This window comes from Plutella xylostella, chromosome 7 (assembly GCF_932276165.1).
Source record: "Plutella xylostella chromosome 7, ilPluXylo3.1, whole genome shotgun sequence".
Lineage (NCBI taxonomy): Eukaryota > Metazoa > Arthropoda > Insecta > Lepidoptera > Plutellidae > Plutella > Plutella xylostella.
Window position 1 is genome coordinate 3,517,034 of NC_063987.1, and position 22,742 is coordinate 3,539,775.

Below are 22,742 nucleotides of genomic sequence, written 5' to 3' on the forward strand. Positions count from 1 at the left end.
CGCAGTGTTATAAAACTCGGGAATCGGGACCGGAGTACAATAAAAAAAACAATTTAAGAGAGGGCGTGCCCCGTTTCACGGCCAAGGGCAACAGTCTGATTCGATGATTGATTAAGTGCTCTGTTTCCATTGTTTGTTGACAAATTCGCTAAAAATAAACTAACAATATAATTATACGTTGTCTGGTTCTCTACCCCAATTTCGAAGAGATTGACGGAAATGATGGCTGTGTATTTTATATCTACAGCCGGTAATTTGTATACGGCCGGCGGCTATTGCCTGTCTCATTATGTCTCAAGCCTTAATTATATTCTTATTTGCGTAATATTCTCATTTTCTTCATTATGCGACGTTGTTATTCCATTTGGAATCTTAAAATCCGATTTACTAGCAGCAACGAATTGTCCCAGACTCCTGGTGACTTCCGAAGTTCTGATTTATTGCTATCCTGGGGTGTGGCGTATCTCAAGTAGTGAACATGCGTCGGCGTCGGTCTATGATCTGGAATATATCAAACAAGTCTAGTATTCCAGTGACTTAAGCACTTAGTAATCACTTTCTGAGTCAGCCAGTAGGTACTGTTACTGTTTACTCTAACCTAATTTTTAAAAATATAATTATGTAGAGTGGCCGGTACGCACTATTAAATAGTATGGACATTGGACTAATAGTTGAGCTTAACACTACGAAGCTGTGTAGTGTAGGTATTCCTAATCTTCTTGACGAAGACAACGAAGAGCCCTATTCAAACCATAATATAAATTTATTTGTAACACCCAATATCACCGTCTTAACTCTATCCATCACTTGCAGGGCTATGAGCGAGGCGGCTCTCCGCAGCCGTCGCCGCACCCGGCCGGCGCGCCCAGCCCGGGGCCCGCGCAGAGCGCGCCCGGAGCGCTGTCACCCAACCAGGACTCGCAGCACCCGCCGCACCCCGGACACCCGCACCCCAACCAGCATGGGCCGCCGCCTCATCAGGTAAGAGGGTCTAATTAGCACGTCGGTGATGAATGCAAGAGGTAGACTAGGGTTGTCAACATGGTGAAAGGATATGCCAGCGAGATTAGCGTATATCTAACTGGCTAGGGTGCGCTGAACGTATATAAGGAACACGGGGCTCCTTTCGTGCACCCTTGAGTATAGGGTACTTAATAGACACGGCCAGTGCATGTGTGAGCTAACATCTACGGACATACCTGGCTGACCTGCTTGCTGAAGTATTTAGTACTAGCATAGCAGTGTGGCCCTTTCGAGAGTTATAATACATATAATGTCCAACCAAGAAGATTATTGCCTGCTGGTGATATGATAGCTTTAACTTTAGACTTACCAAAAACATAATATTAACACAAAAGCTACGAAGAAATCCCTAAACTAAAAGATTGATTGAAATAATTTAAAGATAAAAAGCAAAGAATTGCGCACATTTGTGTGAGACGGTGTCATGTTTGAATATCGTTTATCGCCCGTAGACGCCGGCAGCGCTCCGACTCCGCTGCTGGAATTTTGCTCGATTTATTTTCCTATTCCGTACAAAGTTGGCCCGAATGCTTAGTCTGTGATTTCTTGAACGTAAGGAAATGTTACAAAATGTGCAAATGTTTTGAAAATAGACGAAAATATAGTGTCAAGGCATTTATTACCTATCATTATAAACCAAAAACCGTTGAAAACACTGAGTGAGTGAATTCATTATAAGATGAAAAATAGTAATCATTGTACGGTGGCCTGCGCCTAAAGGTATACAGGCGGAGTTTTTAAAATAGCGAATACATAACGTACACGAGTGTAATTACCCCGAAAGGGTAGTCAGAGGTGGCTCGCAAGCGTGTCACCCACTTTTCCTGTGCGTATATACACTCACGTGATAGATATATTATGGTAATTATAAATCACAAAGCCTCATTAACCCTATTTATGCTCCTCTCGATTCTAACTTTACGCGAGTTAGTCGCGATAGGCATCTCGCTTCAGCCTTAACGAAATTGAACCAGTTTTGCACAAAATATATAGTCCCGACCGCACCTCTAAACGGATCATACGTTCATATCATAGATTCTGATCAGATTTAAAAAAAAAACAACGAACAGCCATGAGTTATGGTGGCCATTAATGGGATAACGCCCACCATAATGATTAGTCCGAAATGTAAAGTCAAAGATTAAGTTTAAGCTATTTTTAAAAACGTAATCTAGTCGAAATCGGAGGTTGGTTCTTTCTATAAATTAAGTGTCTTTAATAAGATTTCGATTACATATTTTATCTTGTTGCTTCTGAGTTACATCTTGGCATTGTTTATGTTTATCCTCCATTACGTAGCGAAGGCGTATAAAGTTTGCGGAGGAAAAGTAACGAAATCCATCGCATTTGATAGGTCGGGAAGCGCCCAGGCCCGCGCAAGGTGGATGGAACTTTGGCTATGAACTTTACTGTTATCGCACCACATTAAACCGTTACGGAGTGTACGGAACCCTCGTAGCTAGCAATTTTTAAAAATTACCCCCACAACCATTACTATTTCAATAAACCGTCTAACGTTATATGCTAATGAACAACTTTTGCTTTTAAATAAACTTTTATTCGGCGAACTCTCTTTGTTGTTGTTTTCGTTCTTTGAGGAAACACGCTTGCTATAGCGCTTGTTACTTTAATAGCCTCTTGTAAATGGAAACATTATTATATTAGTACTATGTACACGCAAGATTTTAAATTAGTTTTCTCTCAATTTCCTCGCAGCAGGGTATTATTCAACAAATGTTCTGGATATGCTCTTATAATTTTAAACTAATAATAATTCTCCCTCTTGCGACTAATTTAAAAAGAATGTATGTTATTTCTATCAAGCTTTGTCACTGGCTCGAGTCCGTGCAGACCCGTACTAAAGGAGCTAAAGATAATATCTAATTATAGTCTGTTATATCCATTGCCTTTATTCCCGAGGCGGGACCAATGCTACGTAGAGCAATATCGCCTATGGTTATTGGGCCATGCCGAACGTCCTAAAATCCTATGCGATCGTTGTCCTGACGAAAACTTATGACTATGACGGTCGATACGAATATTGTGCTCTAACGGTACCCAGGCCCGGTTTTAATATCTACCCATTTTACTACGAAAAAAGTCCAGTAAAAATAAACTGCTTGCAGGTAACGTTGGCACAAGCATAATCTAAATTGCTATCTGCGTGGAAACAAACTTTGCCTTTGTATACCGTGGTTCGAAAGTTTGATATTTTAGGCGTACCCAGCAACTATGCCGAACTAATTTAGTATGACAACAACAGGTACAATTAGCCGGCGTCTTGTCACGCGTGACTGCAATGTCGCGGACGATCGTTTCGTCATACTGCGGAGATCGGCATTCGGGAGGACGTGATCGCCGGGCGGTTTTGGCACGCCGCTTCTCGCTCAATTTACATATTTCTATGGACCGTCTTGTTCTATAGCCGGCACGTGGCCGGCTCCGCTGCACACCGTATTATCCACTGCAATTTCAGACAGAAAGCTCCTGAATACCTTATGCGATCTGTCGGCATAGATAGCCTAGGCGACTACCCGAGTCTAACAGCTCGGGACGCAAAACAACTTTCAGAGAATTCAACGTGATGTCTATGTATTTGGTATTCCCAAGGCAATTTGAAAGGATTCCACGCCGGGCCCAACGGCTTCCATCGTTTATAAGGAACACGTTTTCGCCTTGAGGAGCGCGGGTGCAAAAATTAAACGTCAGTCAGCTATCACGTAGCCGACGGTGCAAAACGGGCCAACCCTCCGGCGCGAGGGAGCGTCTTCTGCCACGTCGATTTGCACGCGCCCCTTGAGCGCCCGGCTCCTCCACTACGACAACTATTCATGCCAACGTGAACTCCACCGGTCCCACTAGGCGAGCCTCACCCCATTCCGCCCCTGATATACCTTCCACCGGCCTTAACTCCAAAGTTACCGCCGTAATTAAAAATTCTACGTCCCGCTAAAGCCTCGCCTCGAGTTGAGGTGCAGTTTGTAACGAACTATGAAAGTTTATTCTGCGATATAAATCTAAACTCCGACTGTCTTTACACATAAAGAGAACGCTTCATAAATCCCTACATGCGGTTAATACTCGTCGTTGTCAGTGGAGAATTTCGAGAGTCGAGGGCCATTCCGGCATCGTGATCGCTCGAGAGTCGTCCACACGAAATGAAACGTCGTATCTTATTTTATGATTAGCGGCTCGAAAGCGCTTCGTAATTTTGTTAGTTCCGCCTTTCTGGTGCTGGGGGCGAGTACAGCGAGCGGAGATCGATGCGGGCGTAGCGTGCAGGTGCGGGCGGGACAGCACTAGCGCGCTAGCGCCGTCTCGCTCCCGCGCGCCGCCTACCAGGCAGCCATGTTGCGCTCGACCTGAGCACGACCGACCGCCATTGTAGTTAGTGATGTGCCACCTACCAACGTACTCGATACTTGGAATTGAAAGACTTATATTTCACGCCTTTGAATGTATTTCTGTAATATTCTGATATGAGGTGATGGAGAGTTTCTAAGAAGAACTATGTTTCATCAGACAAACATATTTTATATTGATGTATAACTTATTTTATCTTCATTGAGAGATAACAAGAAACTTGCTGCTACGATAAGACCGTCTAGATTACAACGTTGTGAGTGTGATTTAAAAGCATACAGAAACTCACTAATAATAGAACATGCAGTAAAGCAATTTGAATATAGCTTTGCGACTTTTTCAACTTATGCTATCCCATTATGTAAAAAAATATTCCAATATGAATATTGATAGCGTCGCAGTCAGCTTAGAAACAATACCCTCATCAACAGGCCTTCGTCGAGTGATTCGGGTCAGGTAAATACGACGCTTTGTATTCAATGCAAATAGAGAAGTTTGGTGTGTCGATAAAACCGTGTAGTCGATAGGAGGCGCTAGTCGGCCGCGGCTCCGGAATTAAAATGTCAGACGAGCGACGGCGAGCGAGGGGTGGCGCGGGGGGCGGAGGGGGGCGTTATTAATAACCATAAGCCAGCAGACGCACGAACGTCCAGAGGGGCCAACCGCCCGCACTCTAATGAGGAATCACTAATTATATTTTACTCCGCTACGTTCGTTATCAAAACGCTCTATTTGACTTTTTCAATAAAACACGGACGGCCGAATTAATTAATGAAGCTCCGATTCGGGCGAAGGTGTCGGCAACTCAATTAGGTAGATTGGTGGCATTGACCGCGGATGCAGTGGCGTCTGCTGTGCTTACATAACAAACAATAATCCTTCACCCGTAGTCGAGTGGGTGGGATATATTGGGGACATAAAAGATAGTTTCGCCGTCGGAATAGAGCCGGGTTTAATATTCTCGGGGCCGCCGGTTGCGCGCGACAGCTCTGACCGTCACTAGCTCCGAGCCTGCAGTAAAAAACAGATAACACAGTATATTTTATTGTCAAGGAAATATATTGTCAAAGGACCTGCGATTAATTGCCCGGCTCTGCTGGGCCCGCCTCGCCTCCAGCGCTTACTCAAACATTTGGACGATTGTTAGTTGATCTTTGTCTTATAAGGACGGAGTATTTCATTATAATTTTACTGTGAATTATTATACTGTTATCAATCACTCTTTAACAAGTTATTTTTACAAATTGATTTATATGTGCCAGAATGTTATTGAGCTGAAAATAAAGTTAAAAGGCTTTTAAAATAAATAAAGCATTTCGCGGAACCGCCTGTTCGTCGTAACGATACTAAGCTACTGGCAGTGTATGTGTTGTTCATCGTATAAATATAAATAGCGAGTTATCGGCGGGGCGAACCGGGGCGCTGCGCTCTCATAACAAACTGCAAAATACTCCGGATTCCCAGTACTTTACTGCGCCACCGCCACCGGGCCGCTGCCGCTGGAAACCCCTAAAGCGCTGACGGCGGGCGTGCATTCTCTCCCGCAGCAGTAGCAGCGGCAGGGCTGTCACTCCGCGCAAATTACACCTCCAACCCCCTTTGCAATCCTTGCAAAATAATGCAATTGAATTGTAACACAAGAGAAACGCGCTCCCGGATGTCTCTATTGTTCTGCCCTGTACGCGTCTGCACTTGCCGTATCACATTTTAAATATGATTTCGCCTCGCATGCCTGTCACAGAAAAGGGGAAAACCATTCGGAAACTTTTTCTTTATGGAGCATAATGTTGTTTATTGCGAAAGTAAGTGGCAACCCTACTCTGAAAGTGCGGAGCGGACGTCAAAAGGTCTATACACGAGCGAAGGCACGATTTACTGCGGCCAGGGCTGTGCCGGCTGCTCGAGTGGGGCCACCGCCGGATGCCGTCAGAGAACACTCTCATTTATACTGCTGCTTTCAAAGTCCACAGTTTTGCGTTGTAATTTATTAGTGCCGGCGGACTCGATTGAAACAAAATTAAAGAACACACCGTACAAAGTGCTGTTGGAACTCTTTGCAGCGAGAGGTTAACATTGTTATGTACCGTCTAGCTATTGTGTAATTCAGTGATACGGGAGGTTCTCCGATACTTGTTTTTATTTTATTTCTCCTTCATGACCTGTAAAAATGCGAACATAACGCCCGACTGTACTGCAAATAATATCGTACAAGTTTTCCTCCTAGTTAAAGGCGAGATTGCGTATACAACTTTCTAACTAAATCTATTTCTGTAGTGTAATGCGAACAACAACAACAAATTATACGGTTAAGTAATTGACATAATAAGTAGGTAATCGGATCATAATCGCGACCGAGACTGGTCTTAAAGCCAAGGACAAATAAACACGCTATAAATAGTAGGTGGTTTATGTAAAGTTAATTTAGCTCAGCTGGTTTGTGCCCGCTACAGAGGCGAGTTTGGTTCGCTAGTTTCTGTCACTAGCTACTACCGTCCCGAACGTACATTACGAGCACGTCATACGTGGAATACGCTCTCTAAGAAGCTCTTTGATAAGATATTTGTATAGATTCCCCGTTGCATGCTTGTTGGCATGGAATTCCATTGATGCTGGAGCGTTTTCACATCTAATACTTTATGTTCCGGCGACGCATTCAGAAGGGTTTCTTCTGTACTTAGTGTTCACGGCATTCTCACATAATGTGTTCACTCGAATGTGGGGCTGAAATACAAAAGAAAATTCTTCGATAGTTCCAATAAAAAGAGAAAGGTAAAAAGATTCCCAGTTCATATACGACACATAAAGGCAGGGTGGAGGTAATATTTTCATATTCGTTCTTACTTCGTCAGCGTTTCCCTTAGGTTCCTTTAAAAGTTTTGCCGTCTGAATGTTAGATTTTTTCATCTAACTTCAGTTTGTACATCTTAGTTGTAAAGTTGGGTCGCAGAGTTTTTGTGATCGTACAAGTGAATCCAAACTTTTCCTTTTTATTATTAAGTTTCACTTGTAGTAGGAAACGGGACCCCGATTGCCCTCGCAAATTTCAAAAGCATCATTCGGATGTATTTTTCTTTTGACCTGACTTTCATTCAATAGACAAGTGTTGCTTTGTCCGGCTCACAATAGTTTGCTTTAAAGTAAGTTGGTGAACTTTTTGCCTCCTGTTCAAAATTGCGATTTAATTCCGACTACAGCGGAGTAAATTCACAATGGCCTTTTGCAACAGACAGTAACTTTGTTGGCATTTTCTTACTGTAGTTAACTTGCAAGCTTGCAACTGTTGTTTTTATTGCGACGCGTTCTGTGTAAAACAATTTACATAATATTTCTGCGGCAACCTTGTTTTTCTGCAAATAAATTAATACTGTCTGGAATGGGTTAGATTTACATTAGAACTGCTTTATACTATCCTAAAGGCATTAAATTTGTTCGCCGCTGACACTTTACAACATCGACCTCATTCCCAGAAAAATACCTATACAGTATCCGACTCAACAATGTATCTTGTTGGGGACCCCTCGAGCGAGTCTAAACTAAAATGACAAACCCCAATGACAAAGTAGCTACACAGTGAGCACTGGAATGGTTTGGTTGAGCTCGGCTCGGCTCGACGAGTCAGTTTCAATTAATCGCCCACAGGCGCGGGCCGAGCCGGTCTGCCATTCCAGTACTTCGCCGATAAACTGCACCATTTGACATCGGAGCACTATGACATCACCGGCGACGCCAGTGTGGCGCAACCACCGCCCGCGCACCACAAGAAAAACCACTCCAGACCGACGACTTAAAGCCCCAATTCCTTTGCATCCGACGAAACATATGACGTTAGCAAAAATAATACACGTGCGATATGGAAGTCGGACAGCTCATGCTTATGATATGAAGTAGCGACTGTATGTTCAGTGGATAAAGTTGATAATGGCCCGAAGTGTAATGATTTACAGAGGCGAGTTGTTTTCGTTGCCCGGCCGTTATTGAATGGAATGCGAGGAGATGCGACCGATAGCTGACGGACTCCAAACTTGGATGTATGTTTTCAAATACAAAGTTTGTTAGTTTGGAAATGTTTACCAGTGGTTTTTGGTTGCCAACTCTTTGTACGTTCAGAAATCGGCTTATGTATTCTCACTGAGCGCATTTATAAATGCTGTAAGTAATATTGTTTCATTAAAGACGTTTGTGATTAACGATGTGTTTATTACGTCCCCAGGGCTACCCTCCCCCACCTCGGCCGCCGCAGCCTTCTACGCCAAACGCACATGATCCTGACAATGTAAGTAATAATTACCTACATCTAACTAATCAATTTATTGTTTTAACACTTTTAGAAAAAAAAAACACTGGGAAAAACTATCTGAAATTCAATGTGACTCCGCCTCTGATCATTCAGTGTTATTAAAAACCAATCAAGAAAAGCCCAGTCTATATTCAAACCGAGTAGTTTTGAAAGTTATGAAAATAATGCAGCCTCGGCTGTCTTGTAAGTGTTGTGTGTAATGAAGACGGTGCATTAGCGTGCTCGTGGGCTAATGGCAAAATAACGTCGTCGACACTGTTCCCTTTTAGCATTAGTGTAGCTCGGCCGCTATCAACGACTAAACCTATATTTAGGCACACAAGAAGATTGTTTCTTCGAAGTTATGTTTCCGTAAACTTAGAGACATTTGTACAGTGGATCCCACTATAAATGAAATATACGTCGCACTAATAAAGACGAATAAATAAAAATAATCATAGTCTAGTTTTGAAACGCATAGGCTTCTTGAATTATTAGTGGGCCTATTATCTTTAACAGTAACTGTTATTGTACTATTTGGTGTCATCTGTACTCTAAAAACAGTGATTTCCGTTTTCCACAAAATCGTTGAACGATCAGGCTGTTTGCCTTGAAAACTTCCTTCCAATATTATGCTTCAATTTCCTTGTACTGTCACTTTTGTATCGAGTGATGAATTTTCCTGATACATTAAGTTGAGTATCGAGGCTCCCCTCTGACTAGCCCCGCGGGTCGCGGCTATAGCTTAATGATTTTATAATAGCGCCTCCGACCAGCCTCGCTAATGGGCAAACAGTGTTCCTACCAGCTCGCCACCATCGTACACGTGTTTATGACACGGAAAATATATACATTCACTTACTTACATCACTACTCATACAATTTAAATACTTTACGAACAAGAAACTTAGAGATAAAGATGTAGACAAAATTATTATGAAATAGTCTTGATACGTTGCGTGCTGAAGTAAATATAATATAGGAATCATGAATGAGCTTGAAATAATTCATGACTCAATATCGCACATGGCTGATTATATTAAACTTGGCTTTGTATAACAATAATAGTACGCAATCCGATTCCGACTGACTGCTATCAGTCACGCCACTGAAGCCGACAACTACCTACTCAAACGTTGCAATACTTTTCTGAATTACACGAGATGTATCAGTCGTGACCGAAATAATCCCGTAGATGTTTCAATAAATCATTCCAGATTGGCGTTAAATGGCGAATATTGCCTTGCAACGACAGTTATTGGGTATGATCAATGTTTCCATCACTCCCCCTAAACGTCCATTGTTTGTAGTCCTCAGCTGAAGCACTTACAGCCCTTGAATCGCTAAGCAACGCTGATATCCATTTTATAATTTAGGCGGAAATTTAATAGCGTTCGCCCATTTTCGCCGTCGCAGCGAGCATATTCTCGGGGCGTATCTGAAGCGGATTTATAAATAAGGCGGTTATGATCATAAACGTGGTGTCTTCATTAGCGCACATGTGGCCCCCAGCGCGGCCGCACCAGACCCTCTATTTCTGGCGCATGACACTCCATGTAAGGCGCAGTTGGAGCGCTGTCTCGACTCTTGATTGTTTGCTAAACTCTGCGACTTACCTCGCACAAGCGACGGCTTGTTACTCCTTTAATTCAGTATTGTTTTCTTGACATAATCGCGTTTAATAATACCAGGAAATTGAATAGAATCTATTTTATAAATATTTTGAATACAGCATGAAAGCTAAGCTTTTTAGATGGTCGCATGTGTTCGACTGTTTGGATTCTTTGATCACTGTTAATCGTGATGAGGACGTAGCGTTTTGACGAGGGTCTCCATCAAATGCATGACATGAAATTGGATGAGCGCATAGTACACAGCCCGCGGCACAAATGTGGGGCGCACTGAACATTGCAGCGAGCCTGCAACGGACCCTTTGCGATAAAAAGTATTGCATACCCCGGAATAGGGTTGTCACTCATAGATATATAAACATAATAATATAATAGTTCATGGAGGTAATGAGTAATAATTAAGTATACCTATTACACTTGATTTAATGTATAAACATAATATAAGACACATTTTAAAATTCATAGACCAAAAGTTGACCAGTATGACCAGCTGACTCACCCAATTACCTGTTTCAATATCACTTTTGCCAATTTCTACATAATTTAGTAAAAAATAAACATTTCCATGGCAGTGTATAATCTGAGCTTAGTGCAAGCCATCGGGGAGGTTCAGATTGCTTCGAGATGTCAGTAACGATCCGATCAATGCTGCTAATAAGATTCCAGATAAAAAGTATTGCGGAGGCGTAGAAACGCATGCCTCGAGGGATTTTGTGGATTTTATTTCTGTGTGAAAGATTTTTATCGACCATTTTTACTTCGGCTCGTATTTCTTGCACTAAAAGTCCTTTTAGAATATAAAAAAAATAAGTAATAAACTACCAACTCGGTAAAAATGTTGACGCCACAACTTTTAATAATGTAAAGAAATAACGTAATTAAATGTAAAGAGGCCAGATGCATAAAAGCACAGTAGTAGCCCTAAAGTTTTGAAAGCGGGTCCCGTTTGATGTTGATTGATACCGTTAGCATTGTCCTGCCAGGGGGATCCAAATGAGACTGGGTGCACCCCGTTACGTCATGGGTCGCGTTCATTAAATACACGGCAAGTTTCCCATGAATAAAACCTTACTTTGGACGTAGATTTATCAATCAGATCCCGTGCTAAATGTTTAGAATATATTCGTAGGTAGCTTACCCAAAATTCAAATATTCAAGGGGTTGGAATTGCTGTCCTTTCCTTTCCAACTTCCATAACTTGACTATAATGAGTCATACAGGCAGTCCGAACTGTATTCATGTGGCATTAATTTATCCAAGTCGCCCCTAAATTCGGCGTTGAGAATGGACTCGCCCGTTGCATTATTAAACCGGGCCGCTATGCGACGCTTTTTGTAATGAACGCACGGGGCGCGGGCCCGCAGCATTGCAACCAAAAAGGCCCCCCTTGATTAGAGAATTGTTCGCTACACCAACGTCGAGTGCGGCCCTGGAAAGCCCCCCTCGGAATCTGTGTTAATATTATTTCTGCATAATTTCGACGCTGGAGCGAAGGGAGTTTGGTCTAAGCAAGACAGTGTTGTTGTATATTTCAGGAATAAGGTGTGTGCGCAAAATGTGCGATTTTAATAAGTATTTAGCATGTGTGCATTGTTTTAAATTAATGATTTAGAAATATTGAAGAATTTAATTAATTTTATAAGACTTATAATTTATAATGTCTATTGATCAGTACAACAAAGGCTAAGTACTCAAGTAACAGGGAGACGACGAGGGTTCTCTTGATATTTATTTATTCAAGTTTGAGTATAATGGTATATTTCTATAGCAAGTCACCCTTGGTGCGGCTCTATAAACTTCCTTGCACCATTAGTTCTGAGGGGAAATCCGAAATTTTTCAAGAAACACCGACACCCGATACCTATGTCAATAAAAATTCCGCTTTCCGTGTTTACCACGAAAAATTAAACATGCAGCGACGTCGAGCATGTGCAATCACGCGGACTCGCAAAAAGACAAATGCCTCGATATAAAAGTATCGCACGGGGTGAGATATTTAAATTTATAAAAGAGATGGCGCTGGCGCGGCGGCCGCACGTTCATAATAAACGAGATTGAGCGGGCGCCGTCGACTAAAATGAATGACGGCAACAGCGCGCCGTAATCAGCCCGCCGCCGACGTGCGTTCCTGCAAAAACAGAACAAATTTATATTCCATTGCGAACATTTTCAGAGGGAAATTACTAGCGTTCTCTTAAAACGGATTTATGTTGCGCTGCAGCGGGGAAGTGCAACGAATGCCGCGACTAATTGTGGCGATGGAAGCGCAAATGAGGTGCACTTGTGATGTCTCAGAGTCTGATGTCAGAACGCACATGCTTCGGTTGCCAGACTCCTCAAGAGAGAAGGTATAAAAACGCATCAAATAATACATTTAATAGACATTTCGTTTTTATACGTAGCAATACACACCCGTTAATAAAGCATATTGCAAAGAGAGCCTAAGATAAGGAGCCGGTATAAAAATAATGAAACGTTATTTCCGATATCTCAAAAAGGACCCTTATCTTTTTAAGCTGACATAGCTCTCCCGCTGATCCATCTCCGGTGGGAGAAGTCCTACATCAAACGAAATAACTTTATCGAATGACATTCGCTGTGCCTCCTCCGCGGGCGTCGCGTCGCCTCTTCGCGAAAACAACTTTCCTCATGCAGAAACTCGAGCCTCACCGTCTTATAACAAAGTTTTAGGGCTGACACAAATATAGGGGTGACTACGTAAACGCTACGTTTATGTATGGAAAGATAGAGACTTGTACTTTTTGGATTGAACCACTCCAATTTCTTTCTACAATGAGTACGTTCTTGGGGTCTAACGATGTCATCTGCGATCACGCAGTACTTTTTCGTCAGTCTCCGCGAAGCCCAAAAGACGAGGAAATTATTCAAAGTCTCGTAATGGGAGATCGGGCGGCGGCGCTACGGGAGCGCTGCGCCTGCTTCGTGCAGACGGAGTACGGCGGACACAAATCTCATTTGCCGAATGGGAGCGCGCTCTCCCTATAAAATTACGAATCGTCAGAACACGCGCAAGAGTACGTTCCGTTTTTAATTGAATAAGCCGAGAGCGCTATATAATCCGGCTCCGCGCTCCGCCCTCGAGCGCCAAAATTCGCGTAGGCTCCGCTGTTTGTTTTTGTTCTCAACTCTTGTTTCAAATGCTTTTCCGTTTAGACTCCCTTTCCCCACCTCGTTTGTTTCACGTACACTTTTCGTGATACAAGCGCTGCCACTGTTACCGACGTTCATTCCGCGAAATGTATGCAGCCGCGTCCCGAATTATGATTATAAAATGAATAATTTTAATAAACATATTATTATCTGATATTCAATCAGCACTACAAATGAAAACTTAAAATTGTGTTCACAAACGTGTATAATTTCAATAATTAATTTTGCAAAACCATATTTACTGGGTCGGCCATTTCATTAGGTACGGTAAAAATTAAAGCCGGACGTATATTTTATTTAGTCGTTCGGACAAATGGAGCGGCCGCATTCGGTTCGAATGTAATTATTGCGGTCCGATTTCGATAATGCGGCGCGAGGCCGCTCGCGAACAAAATGTGGTTGAACACTCGCAACGATGTATTTTAAAATTTTACGCGACTGTCAGAACAGATAGAGGCACTTCATTTATTTTTGAAACCGAAATTCATCATGATGCTTCATATCATTAAAATGTTGGACTGACATCAGACATTTCTGTCGGACGGGTCCAAATTACGCTGCTCATCCTGCATAAACTACTAACATTCGGCGCATATTATTTTTAAAATGTTAAACAGCGGTTCTAGCAGAGGCTCAATAAAAAGATTTAGTCCAATTACGGGGTTGGTGGGTCGGAGATAGGGCCGCGACAGGCGGACGGACGGGCGATTTAATCACGTTGTAAAAACGCCAGATCGCCGGTAACGAGGCCGTAAAACCGGACCCGGCCCGTAACAACTCCAACTGCTTCTTGATATACGCACTAAACCAAATTGTACACCTCTGTAAAACTCTATACCAATCTGATATCGTTGGCCGCACGACGCTTTTATTCGTGTGCCGACTTCCGAGAGATCAAATTGTACCATTATTTGTGTTAGTGCATCATCCGAACATTTTTTCCGAAATAAACTGATAAAATTATTTATTTTTGCGACACAATTTCTGTTATGATCTTGTTGACAAAATTGGTATTTCAAATGTTGCTGTCTTCTTCATCTTGGGTTTTCAATAATTTGTACACAAACACGAACAGAAGTTACGAAGCTTATATTATACTAAGACTAAGAAGTTTTTTTTTTCAAGCAATCCACAACCTTTTGTTGTAAGGGTATTTAAGATCAAATAGGGTCAAGCTACAGAAAGCTATAAACAGATTCCTTATGATAGAATAATCATGGACTAAACGATCCATATTCTACTCTGCGGCATTCTGCATAATTCAGTAAGGGGAAAAGTCCACAGTATCCTTCTGTTGTTGAAGGTGACCGATTTAACTGCTTTCGAATGGGCCTTCACCTTTATTACCCAGGTGTTTATTGTTATTCCAATAGCTAAACGTACATACTCCATTGGAGTTATGTATGGTACCTTAGAAATTTAAAGCCGGTTCTGCTGATTACAAACTTGGGGCAGCCGGCGACCGGCGGTAGTCGTAAAACCCCCTCTTTTTATGGCTCATTAGAAGAGTTCCGCATTATAGTATAGCCATTTTATAGTACCTGGAATGGCCCATGTTCCGGTACGAATTATTGCTAATAAATCTTAAACTGATATTTTCGGTCTGTATCTATAAACATCGTTTACCCTCTTATCAGAGTCTATCACGACATCGTTATTATTTTACAATACATAGCTCGCGAAGGTGTGTTTGAGTATTCGTCGTAAAAGCGATCATACCGTTTTATGGTACTACAGCGGCCCAACCCCACGTATATTTGAGAACGGGGTCAAACAAACTAATCCAAACTGGGTGGTCCGAGTAATGTAACTTTCGACCACCCTCACGGATTATTTAGTTTTAAAACATACATAATATTATGTTTATCGTTTTCTTGAAACTTGTTTGACGTCAGCGCTACCCAAGAAAACTTCGTTATTCCGCCGAAAGCTAAACATCTCGTAAATAAAGCCTTTTTCAGAATTTCAATTACAGTTAAGTCCATTTAGCTAGAGATGAATTGTCTCCAAAGCCTCTTTACTGAGAAATAGTGCTTCCCGGCGACGGAAAGAGGGAGTCGACGTTGAAATATATAGTTGATGCCTGTTTGTAGTTGTGTGAGGTTATCCCGATGGCATTGACCTCCCGACCCACAGTGCTCTATGACGTAAAGCTCCAGTCACCGCAACCATCAATCACAGACTCGTTTGCGACGTTTTGCTACCGTGATCCCGCTACACCTACATACACGTTGTGACATATTTTCATTCAAGTTCTATGCATGTGTAACTAGTGTTTGAAAACATTTGTACTGTTATGCGGCAAGCAGTGCTCGGTGCAAGTAATGTTAGCCGCGTCTGCTTATGAATTCTGGACGTTAGCTGTATGCACCGGTGATTCCTTAGCTCGCCGTTGCGCTGACTGCGAGGATGTGGCGGTGGTGGCCAGCAATGATGTCATCTGATTGCGATGAGCGAGCACGCCTCGCCGCCGCCGCCTGAGTCGTGACCGAGACACCAAACGACTCATGCATACCCCACCCTCACTTCATACTTTAAATTGACGACCTCGTTGGCAAAGTTGTCTCGGGGTTCTAACTTTGAATTGCCCCCTGTGGCTTCTTTTCTTCCAAAAAGTACGGTTGTCTGTCGCTGAATAACAAAGAGTTTGCACGCGAGACTCTAGTAGATGGTACTTTTCCTTTTGTCAGGGTCGATACTACTCGTATGTCGCTATGGAAAGAAGGGACAGTTATTATTAATTCAAAACTAAGCTACACATGATCCCCTCATTCGGAATTATTGGTGTCCCAAATTGAATTCAGAAGTCATTTAATATAATTTATGGAAAACCAACGAACCTATCGCAATTTATAACCTGACAGTTCTAAGCAATGCGTTTAATATTCTGAGTTTGTATACAGATGACCCCTTCCGGTTGGCTCTAATCCAATGGGGAAACCCCAATATTATGCCAGACGATTTAATTATTAACAAGCTTTTTACACGCATTTGTGGTGCGTCAGAACCGAATACGAGCATTTATAACAAATAAATAGCACACATGTCTATTCCATTCTCTAGTTTTCATGCGCCGCACTTGGTTAATGTCAAGGATCGCAGATTTAGCTATAGGGTTTTGTATATAGGTAGTTAGTACGTAGTTTTTGTTTTATGTTGCAGTAGTGCCACGTGCCTCTTGGTAACCGCGCGTTTCTTGCACGAAAGTGAGAGTTGTAAGTTTCTCGGAACCACGCTGCGACGTATCGACCGAGATCGCGGAATTTGTGTACAACTTGTTCTACACAATACAAAGTACCATAGCTACATACTTACTTACACATCTCGAAGCTTTATAGCTCACCCAAAGGCGCCTTGTTTGACGGCAAGTCGACTGAAATAGCATTTACTCGGCCTGTATTGTGTTAGCTTCAAGTCAATTGGCTCTTACATCAGTCGGCAAAGGGCACCCTATTCATTAATAAATGTTCCATTCATTGACCTTGAACGGGTGGCATTGGGTTACTCACGAGAAAAGTTCGTTTTGTTCTCAACTTCCAAGTTGACATTTGAATCTTGGAAACCTCGTGATCCTTATCAGCGCTGATTTCAGCTTGAAACTACTCGTTGAACACACCCACGTCTATTAAGAGTGGTCATTTATTGCGAGTGTCGTCACTCGTTCGATAGGTCAGGGAGACGGTAATTTTATCGCGTCAGCTGTTCCCGCCGGCCCCTCACACTACTCCAGTTGCGGTACGCTCCGATAACTACATTGTACTTGATGGTTCTCCGACAATGTATACTTATAGCTAGAGAATAGAGCATTAAAGACGGCGAGTTGAGGGATGCCTGGAGATAATAAATAAAGAGTGCAACGATTGCGACCGCCGCCGCCAGCCCACGGGTAAGGGGGTTCGGGAGGGGGCCGACCATTTTAATGTCCCACCGCCAGACTTTATATTAAACATTCGGCCTTGGCAGTGGCCTACATCGGCACGGGACACGCACACACACCCATTTTTCCCGACATGAAAGAAAAGTTCACTCGAATGTTTCGACACTTCGCACTGCTATAAATAAACCTGTCGTGTTTACAGATCTAATGCGCTATTTTGACCGCTTATCTTTAATGTTTTGTTAATGACGCTCAAGGTCTTTGCCGAGGAGTTTAGTCGTCTAATTGTACTCATCCTTATCAGCGTGAGAATTTCGATATGTTGTTTTATTGTTTCTGCTTCGTGTATCTCATAAACTTATCTGCATCCGTTTTCCCCGTTTGTACTTGTAGCTGTTGCGTCAATAGTAACGTTCGCCAGAGACTTCCCTTATCGTAGTCCTAATCCAATCTAAAAGGATCTTGTCTATAGCTACCTAGGTAGATGCTATTAATAATGCCAGGATACGCAGTAATAGCTATTCACCATATTTACCGGTCCCACTTATCCATTGAACACGTTCTACGATCGCATGCGGTGCCGGCTGTGCTACAGTCGCGTTTGACTTATCGCAATCTAACCGCGATACGGCACAATCGGATTTTAATTCGCCGGCGTGTACATTCCGATCGTCTAATCTGAAACGTCCGGGCATTGTAATTGCGTCCGTCGAATGAGTAATGTGGGTCAGTCAGCGAGAAGTGGGAAGCGGCTGCAGGGTCGAGATCAAGAGATGCCATTGACGCGGTGTGGTTGCGTCTGGTTGCATAATGAGCACCGTATTGTCTCGGCACAAGGACGCTCGGATGCGCCTCACGAAGTTTCCGTAAACATGACTTTCGATGATGAAACAGCCGCATAAGATAACCGTCAATGCAAATTTGCAGAGCCCGCTCTATACATCACATCCCGCCTTCCTTATATGCGTGGAACTTGTTTTTGAAGGTTCGGTTGTGTAATGTGATCTGTTTTTGTGCATGTCTTTAATTTTAGAATATGTATGGAGATATTGAATATTGTGTTGGAAAAAGAAAACTCCAAAGTCGGCTATTTCAAATTCAATACTTTTTTACTAAGTACAATTTATTTCTGTATTTTCTAAGGCTTCTGAAAAACATGGTCGAAGCAAAAGTACAATTTTAAGCTGCTTAAATAAAACGGTGTGGCAATTTAGTTGGCAACTGTAGAAATGACAGTTGCTGTGCAGGTGCTAGTATCAACATCGAAACTGGTCGAGCATCCGGCCCGAGCCCCGCGCCGCGGCCAACAGATGGCGCTGCGAGCACCACTTGGAGTTGTAACCAGAATTAAACATGGAATAACACAAGACATTGGCAATTTATGATTACTCAATGAACATAGAAACGTAGTGCAGAATACAAATCGTTGCCTATTGTTATAGGTATCAAAAAATCATAATTAAAGTCAATATTGCAATGACGGTATCAGCAACATGACAAATTGTCTAATTATCGGCAGACCCCACCGCTTATGTAACTAATGGCGGCATAATCGGTCCCGAAGAATCCGATCGTAAACAAGCTCGCTAACCCACTAAAATATATATTTCTTTTTATTTTACTGCGTCGGCCCCTCGCTGCCAGCACCACGCTCCAGCAAAACAGAACTGGTTTCTGTTCCGATAAATCCGCTCTTGGGATACGGCCTCGGCATTTCTGCATATTTTCTAAACTCCGTAGAGAATTAAACTTGGCATTTCCAAATGCTTTGAATACAATTTGCCGGAAAGCTCTCCCACTAAAGTTGGAGTTTTGTTAATTAATTTAGTAAACATTTTGCTTTTGCTACTGCTTTTTGCCAATTCTATTACACCTTTCAGTCAGGCTAGCAGGTGGTTTCTATGTCAGTCGTTTGTGCGGATTAAATTTGGTTTTAACATGCTCCGGCGCAGACCGATGGGCGTCTATTGTTCGCAGCCTCACGGGCGCCATACTTTATCTCTATTATCTTTCAATTAATCTTCTTTTAATTATCTTGGTGAGCATAAGTACGTTTGTAACAACGTAGAGCTATTCATGATGACCTTTTCTTGCCTTTCCGTCATGAATATTAGATAAACTTTTTGTAATTTTAGATTTTTCACCTTTTTAGGTGTCTATGTATCTATTGATATTGAAAAATGAATTATTTAACATTGTAAAAATGCTATAATTAGTTAAACCTGCTGACAAAACGAACCTGCAAGCCTATTTGTTCCGCATATCAGTTACATGCGAACGATATATCAATCTGGATATGCATTATGCATACACAGACATGGATTAATTAGTGTTGTGTTGGTCTCAGTGCGCATATGCTGACCTGATACATATTGACCTGCATCCCCAGCCGGCCGGCATTGTTTGCGATTGCAATGACATGTAGCTGGCTATGTACAGCCGTGTCAGCTCTCACCAATACGATCAATAATGTCTCATTACGCAGGTAATTAGCGTCCGCTCCTATTCCACTCTCCGCCTCAATGTCGGTATCAGTTATCAAAACATTTTTACAACCTATAATGATTGAAATTTGCCATCTAATTATCGTTGTAAGTTTGTAACTTGAGGTTTTTTTTTGTAAAACATTAATATTAAATACTACTTTTATTCTGTACCTCTACAAGCCGTATAATGTAGTTTCGATGTGAGCGTAAACTTTTTATCAACATAAATCTATTGTTTGTGTACTGGCTTAGCATTCGCTGGGTGTTGCTTATTTTTGTGTAGAGTCATTTCGATAATCGGCTCTTCCATTTGTTTGCATAATAAACAGCTGGCTGATGGCAAGAACAAAAGCTTTTATCTATCGATATTTTTATGGACCTAATATTTTATTGCCCAATGATGTTTGTTATCCGTGAGCGTGAGAGATATTTTATTTCACTGATGAACCATGAAAGCATGTATTTGTGGAATAAACAAGTTAGTTCTCTCGGCTCGTCAGTTGGCTGCGTGCAGTGGAGCTAGCGGCGACCCCCCGCTCGCTGGCGTGCCCTCGCCTCGCTCTGTAGTCAGCTATAGCTACATGTGTGTCGGTCGGGCGCCGCAGCGCCGTGCCGTCGCAATATCAGCCCGGTGAAATCGCTCGTCCGCCCGCTTCGCCGCACCGCACGCCTCGCTCGCCTGCGCCAGTCGCCGTGCGCCAACTGAAACGCGCGCACTGCTAGCGCAATCGAACGTATTCCAACCGATTCTCTCGCTCCCTGCTCGCCTCCACTACCACCGTGTACCGCCTTATCCCTCGCACTTTGTACCGTTCGTTTGGGTACACGAAATAAATCGCGAAGGGGGAACTTTAACGTCGGTTTTACTTAGTCAGTGTTTGTGTCGGTGTGTGAGTGAGTGTGTATGTCGCCAGTTGGCATACTTTGCATCCTAGATCAGAATTAAGAAGGCACCACGACGGCCGTCATCATAAGGCTGCCAACGAGCACAGTAAGTATCACAGCGAATGCATGACTCAATGTAAAATGGGACGATTCTTATCTCTTGTCGATGTGTGAGTGAGCCAGTCGACACTGTTTATACGGTCCATGTTTGCGTGACATCCGACCGCCTGCCTTCTATGTGTGAGTTGGCTCAATACTCAGTTCTATTTTGTGGCTGCTAGATGTTTGTTTTTATTATCATATGACCGGCAACTGCTCCAAGTTCGTTAGAGGTAGTGCTTTAACTTGCAAGTTAGTACTTTCTGAAATAAGGTCACATGAATATGTCCATATGTACAAGTTAAATATAACTTTATAAAACTACAAATATTTTATTCTAATATCCATTTCAACAACTTCTTAAATATTGCCATCATAAATTGCTGCAGTAAGCATGATGGAACCAGCGTCTGAAATTTCAAAATGCCTGAACGGGGAGATAGCGTTTGCCGACGGCAAAGTTCTAGGCGTATTTGCGCGGCGCTTGGTTTGCTCTACATCAATTTTGTTTCTTCTCTGATGTGCCATAAGAAGACTATTGAGTTTATAGGATAAGATATTACAATCAATACATATTTTTAAAATTAAATATTATCTAGAAATTTTGTTTCAATTTACACAGTTCAAGAGTTCCTAAGAACATTCTTTAAATTGTATCTATGTTGAGAAATTAAGATTTTAGTAGTAATAAGTTCATGTAAAACAGTCCCCTTAATCGCAAATACAGACTTTTCCATATTTTAAAATATGCAGTGATCTTACTTGGCAACCTTTGCATTTACATTTAGACATCCTTCACCTTTGTTTATACACATTTGTGATTATTTAATGCGATCTCTCACAGTATCCATCAAACTGAACAATGTCCTAACCGCCAGTCACAAAGCGAACAACCATCGCTTTTATTCATCTTGTCGTAAAAAGCATTACTGAAACGACGGCGTATCGCACATTCCACCTCTGCTGGTCGCGCATACAAATTATATGATGTGTATTACATATAGCTAGGTAGGTGGGCCGTCATTATTTATGTTCTCTAACAGTCGGCTTAGTGGTGTGGGTTAAAATCGGAGCAGTCAGCTGATTATCCATGTGTGTGCGCGTTCTTCGGGAAACACCTTTCGATGACGTGTGCGAGATCCGCTTAATTGGACATTCATATTGTTACCTCGTGATGTTTTTTTCTTTTTCGTTACATTTGTTTTGTTCGGTTTAATTACCATACTGATTCACATAATATAGTACTGCTATGTATTTAATTGCTTTCAGTACATCAGTCTACAACCTGATTATATAGCTTTGTCTTCAAATTATTATGTCGTCCAAGTAACTTACAGTACTATACACACCTTTGCCCTTCTTTGATTTTATATTATGCTACCATATGTTTTATTATTTTATATACGGTTGCATCCAATTCTAAATATAATTTCAATTCACATTTCCACCTATATAATATCTATGTAAACCATGCCGTTTTCTCAATACTCCTATTTGATAAAACCCCGAAACCAGATCGAATGTTGAGCAATTTGAACACTACCGTTCAAAATGTGCATTTGTCCTCACGTACTCATCCCAGATAATGAACCTCCACCATTCGCCTGGCGTCTCCTCAGCCGGCAAGAAACGAACATATCATTTGGTAAAAACCTGCTGCAATATAGCAGCCGAGGCCGGTGATTACAGTACGACTCACTGCTCGTAAACCATAATTTCGCCAGCCTCACCCGACCACGCCATCGTTGTGTGATTGATTGCTGTTTTTCAACAGTTTGAAATGACGGCACATAGACGGTGGGTTTAAAAAAATGGTATACGAGTGGGCAAATTAAATTTTTATTCTTCCAATAAGATTTTAAAGGAATACATTGGTATAAAAATGTTTTCATTTCAAGGGTTTCATACATTTTTGAAATGGGGGTGTAACA

General features: G+C 42.1%; 1 protein-coding gene across 11 annotated transcripts in view; it reads left to right on the top strand.

The window, feature by feature from the left end:
* Window positions 1-22,742, top strand: part of LOC105382660 (trithorax group protein osa) — a 69,277-nt gene that overhangs the window by 19,027 nt on the left and 27,508 nt on the right. For all 11 annotated transcript variants that reach the window (XM_048622234.1, XM_048622243.1, XM_048622242.1 and 8 more), the window contains exons 3-4: window positions 814-981; window positions 8,597-8,659. In XM_048622234.1, the coding sequence (XP_048478191.1) occupies window positions 814-981; window positions 8,597-8,659 (231 nt within the window). The remainder of the gene's footprint in view (window positions 1-813; window positions 982-8,596; window positions 8,660-22,742) is intronic.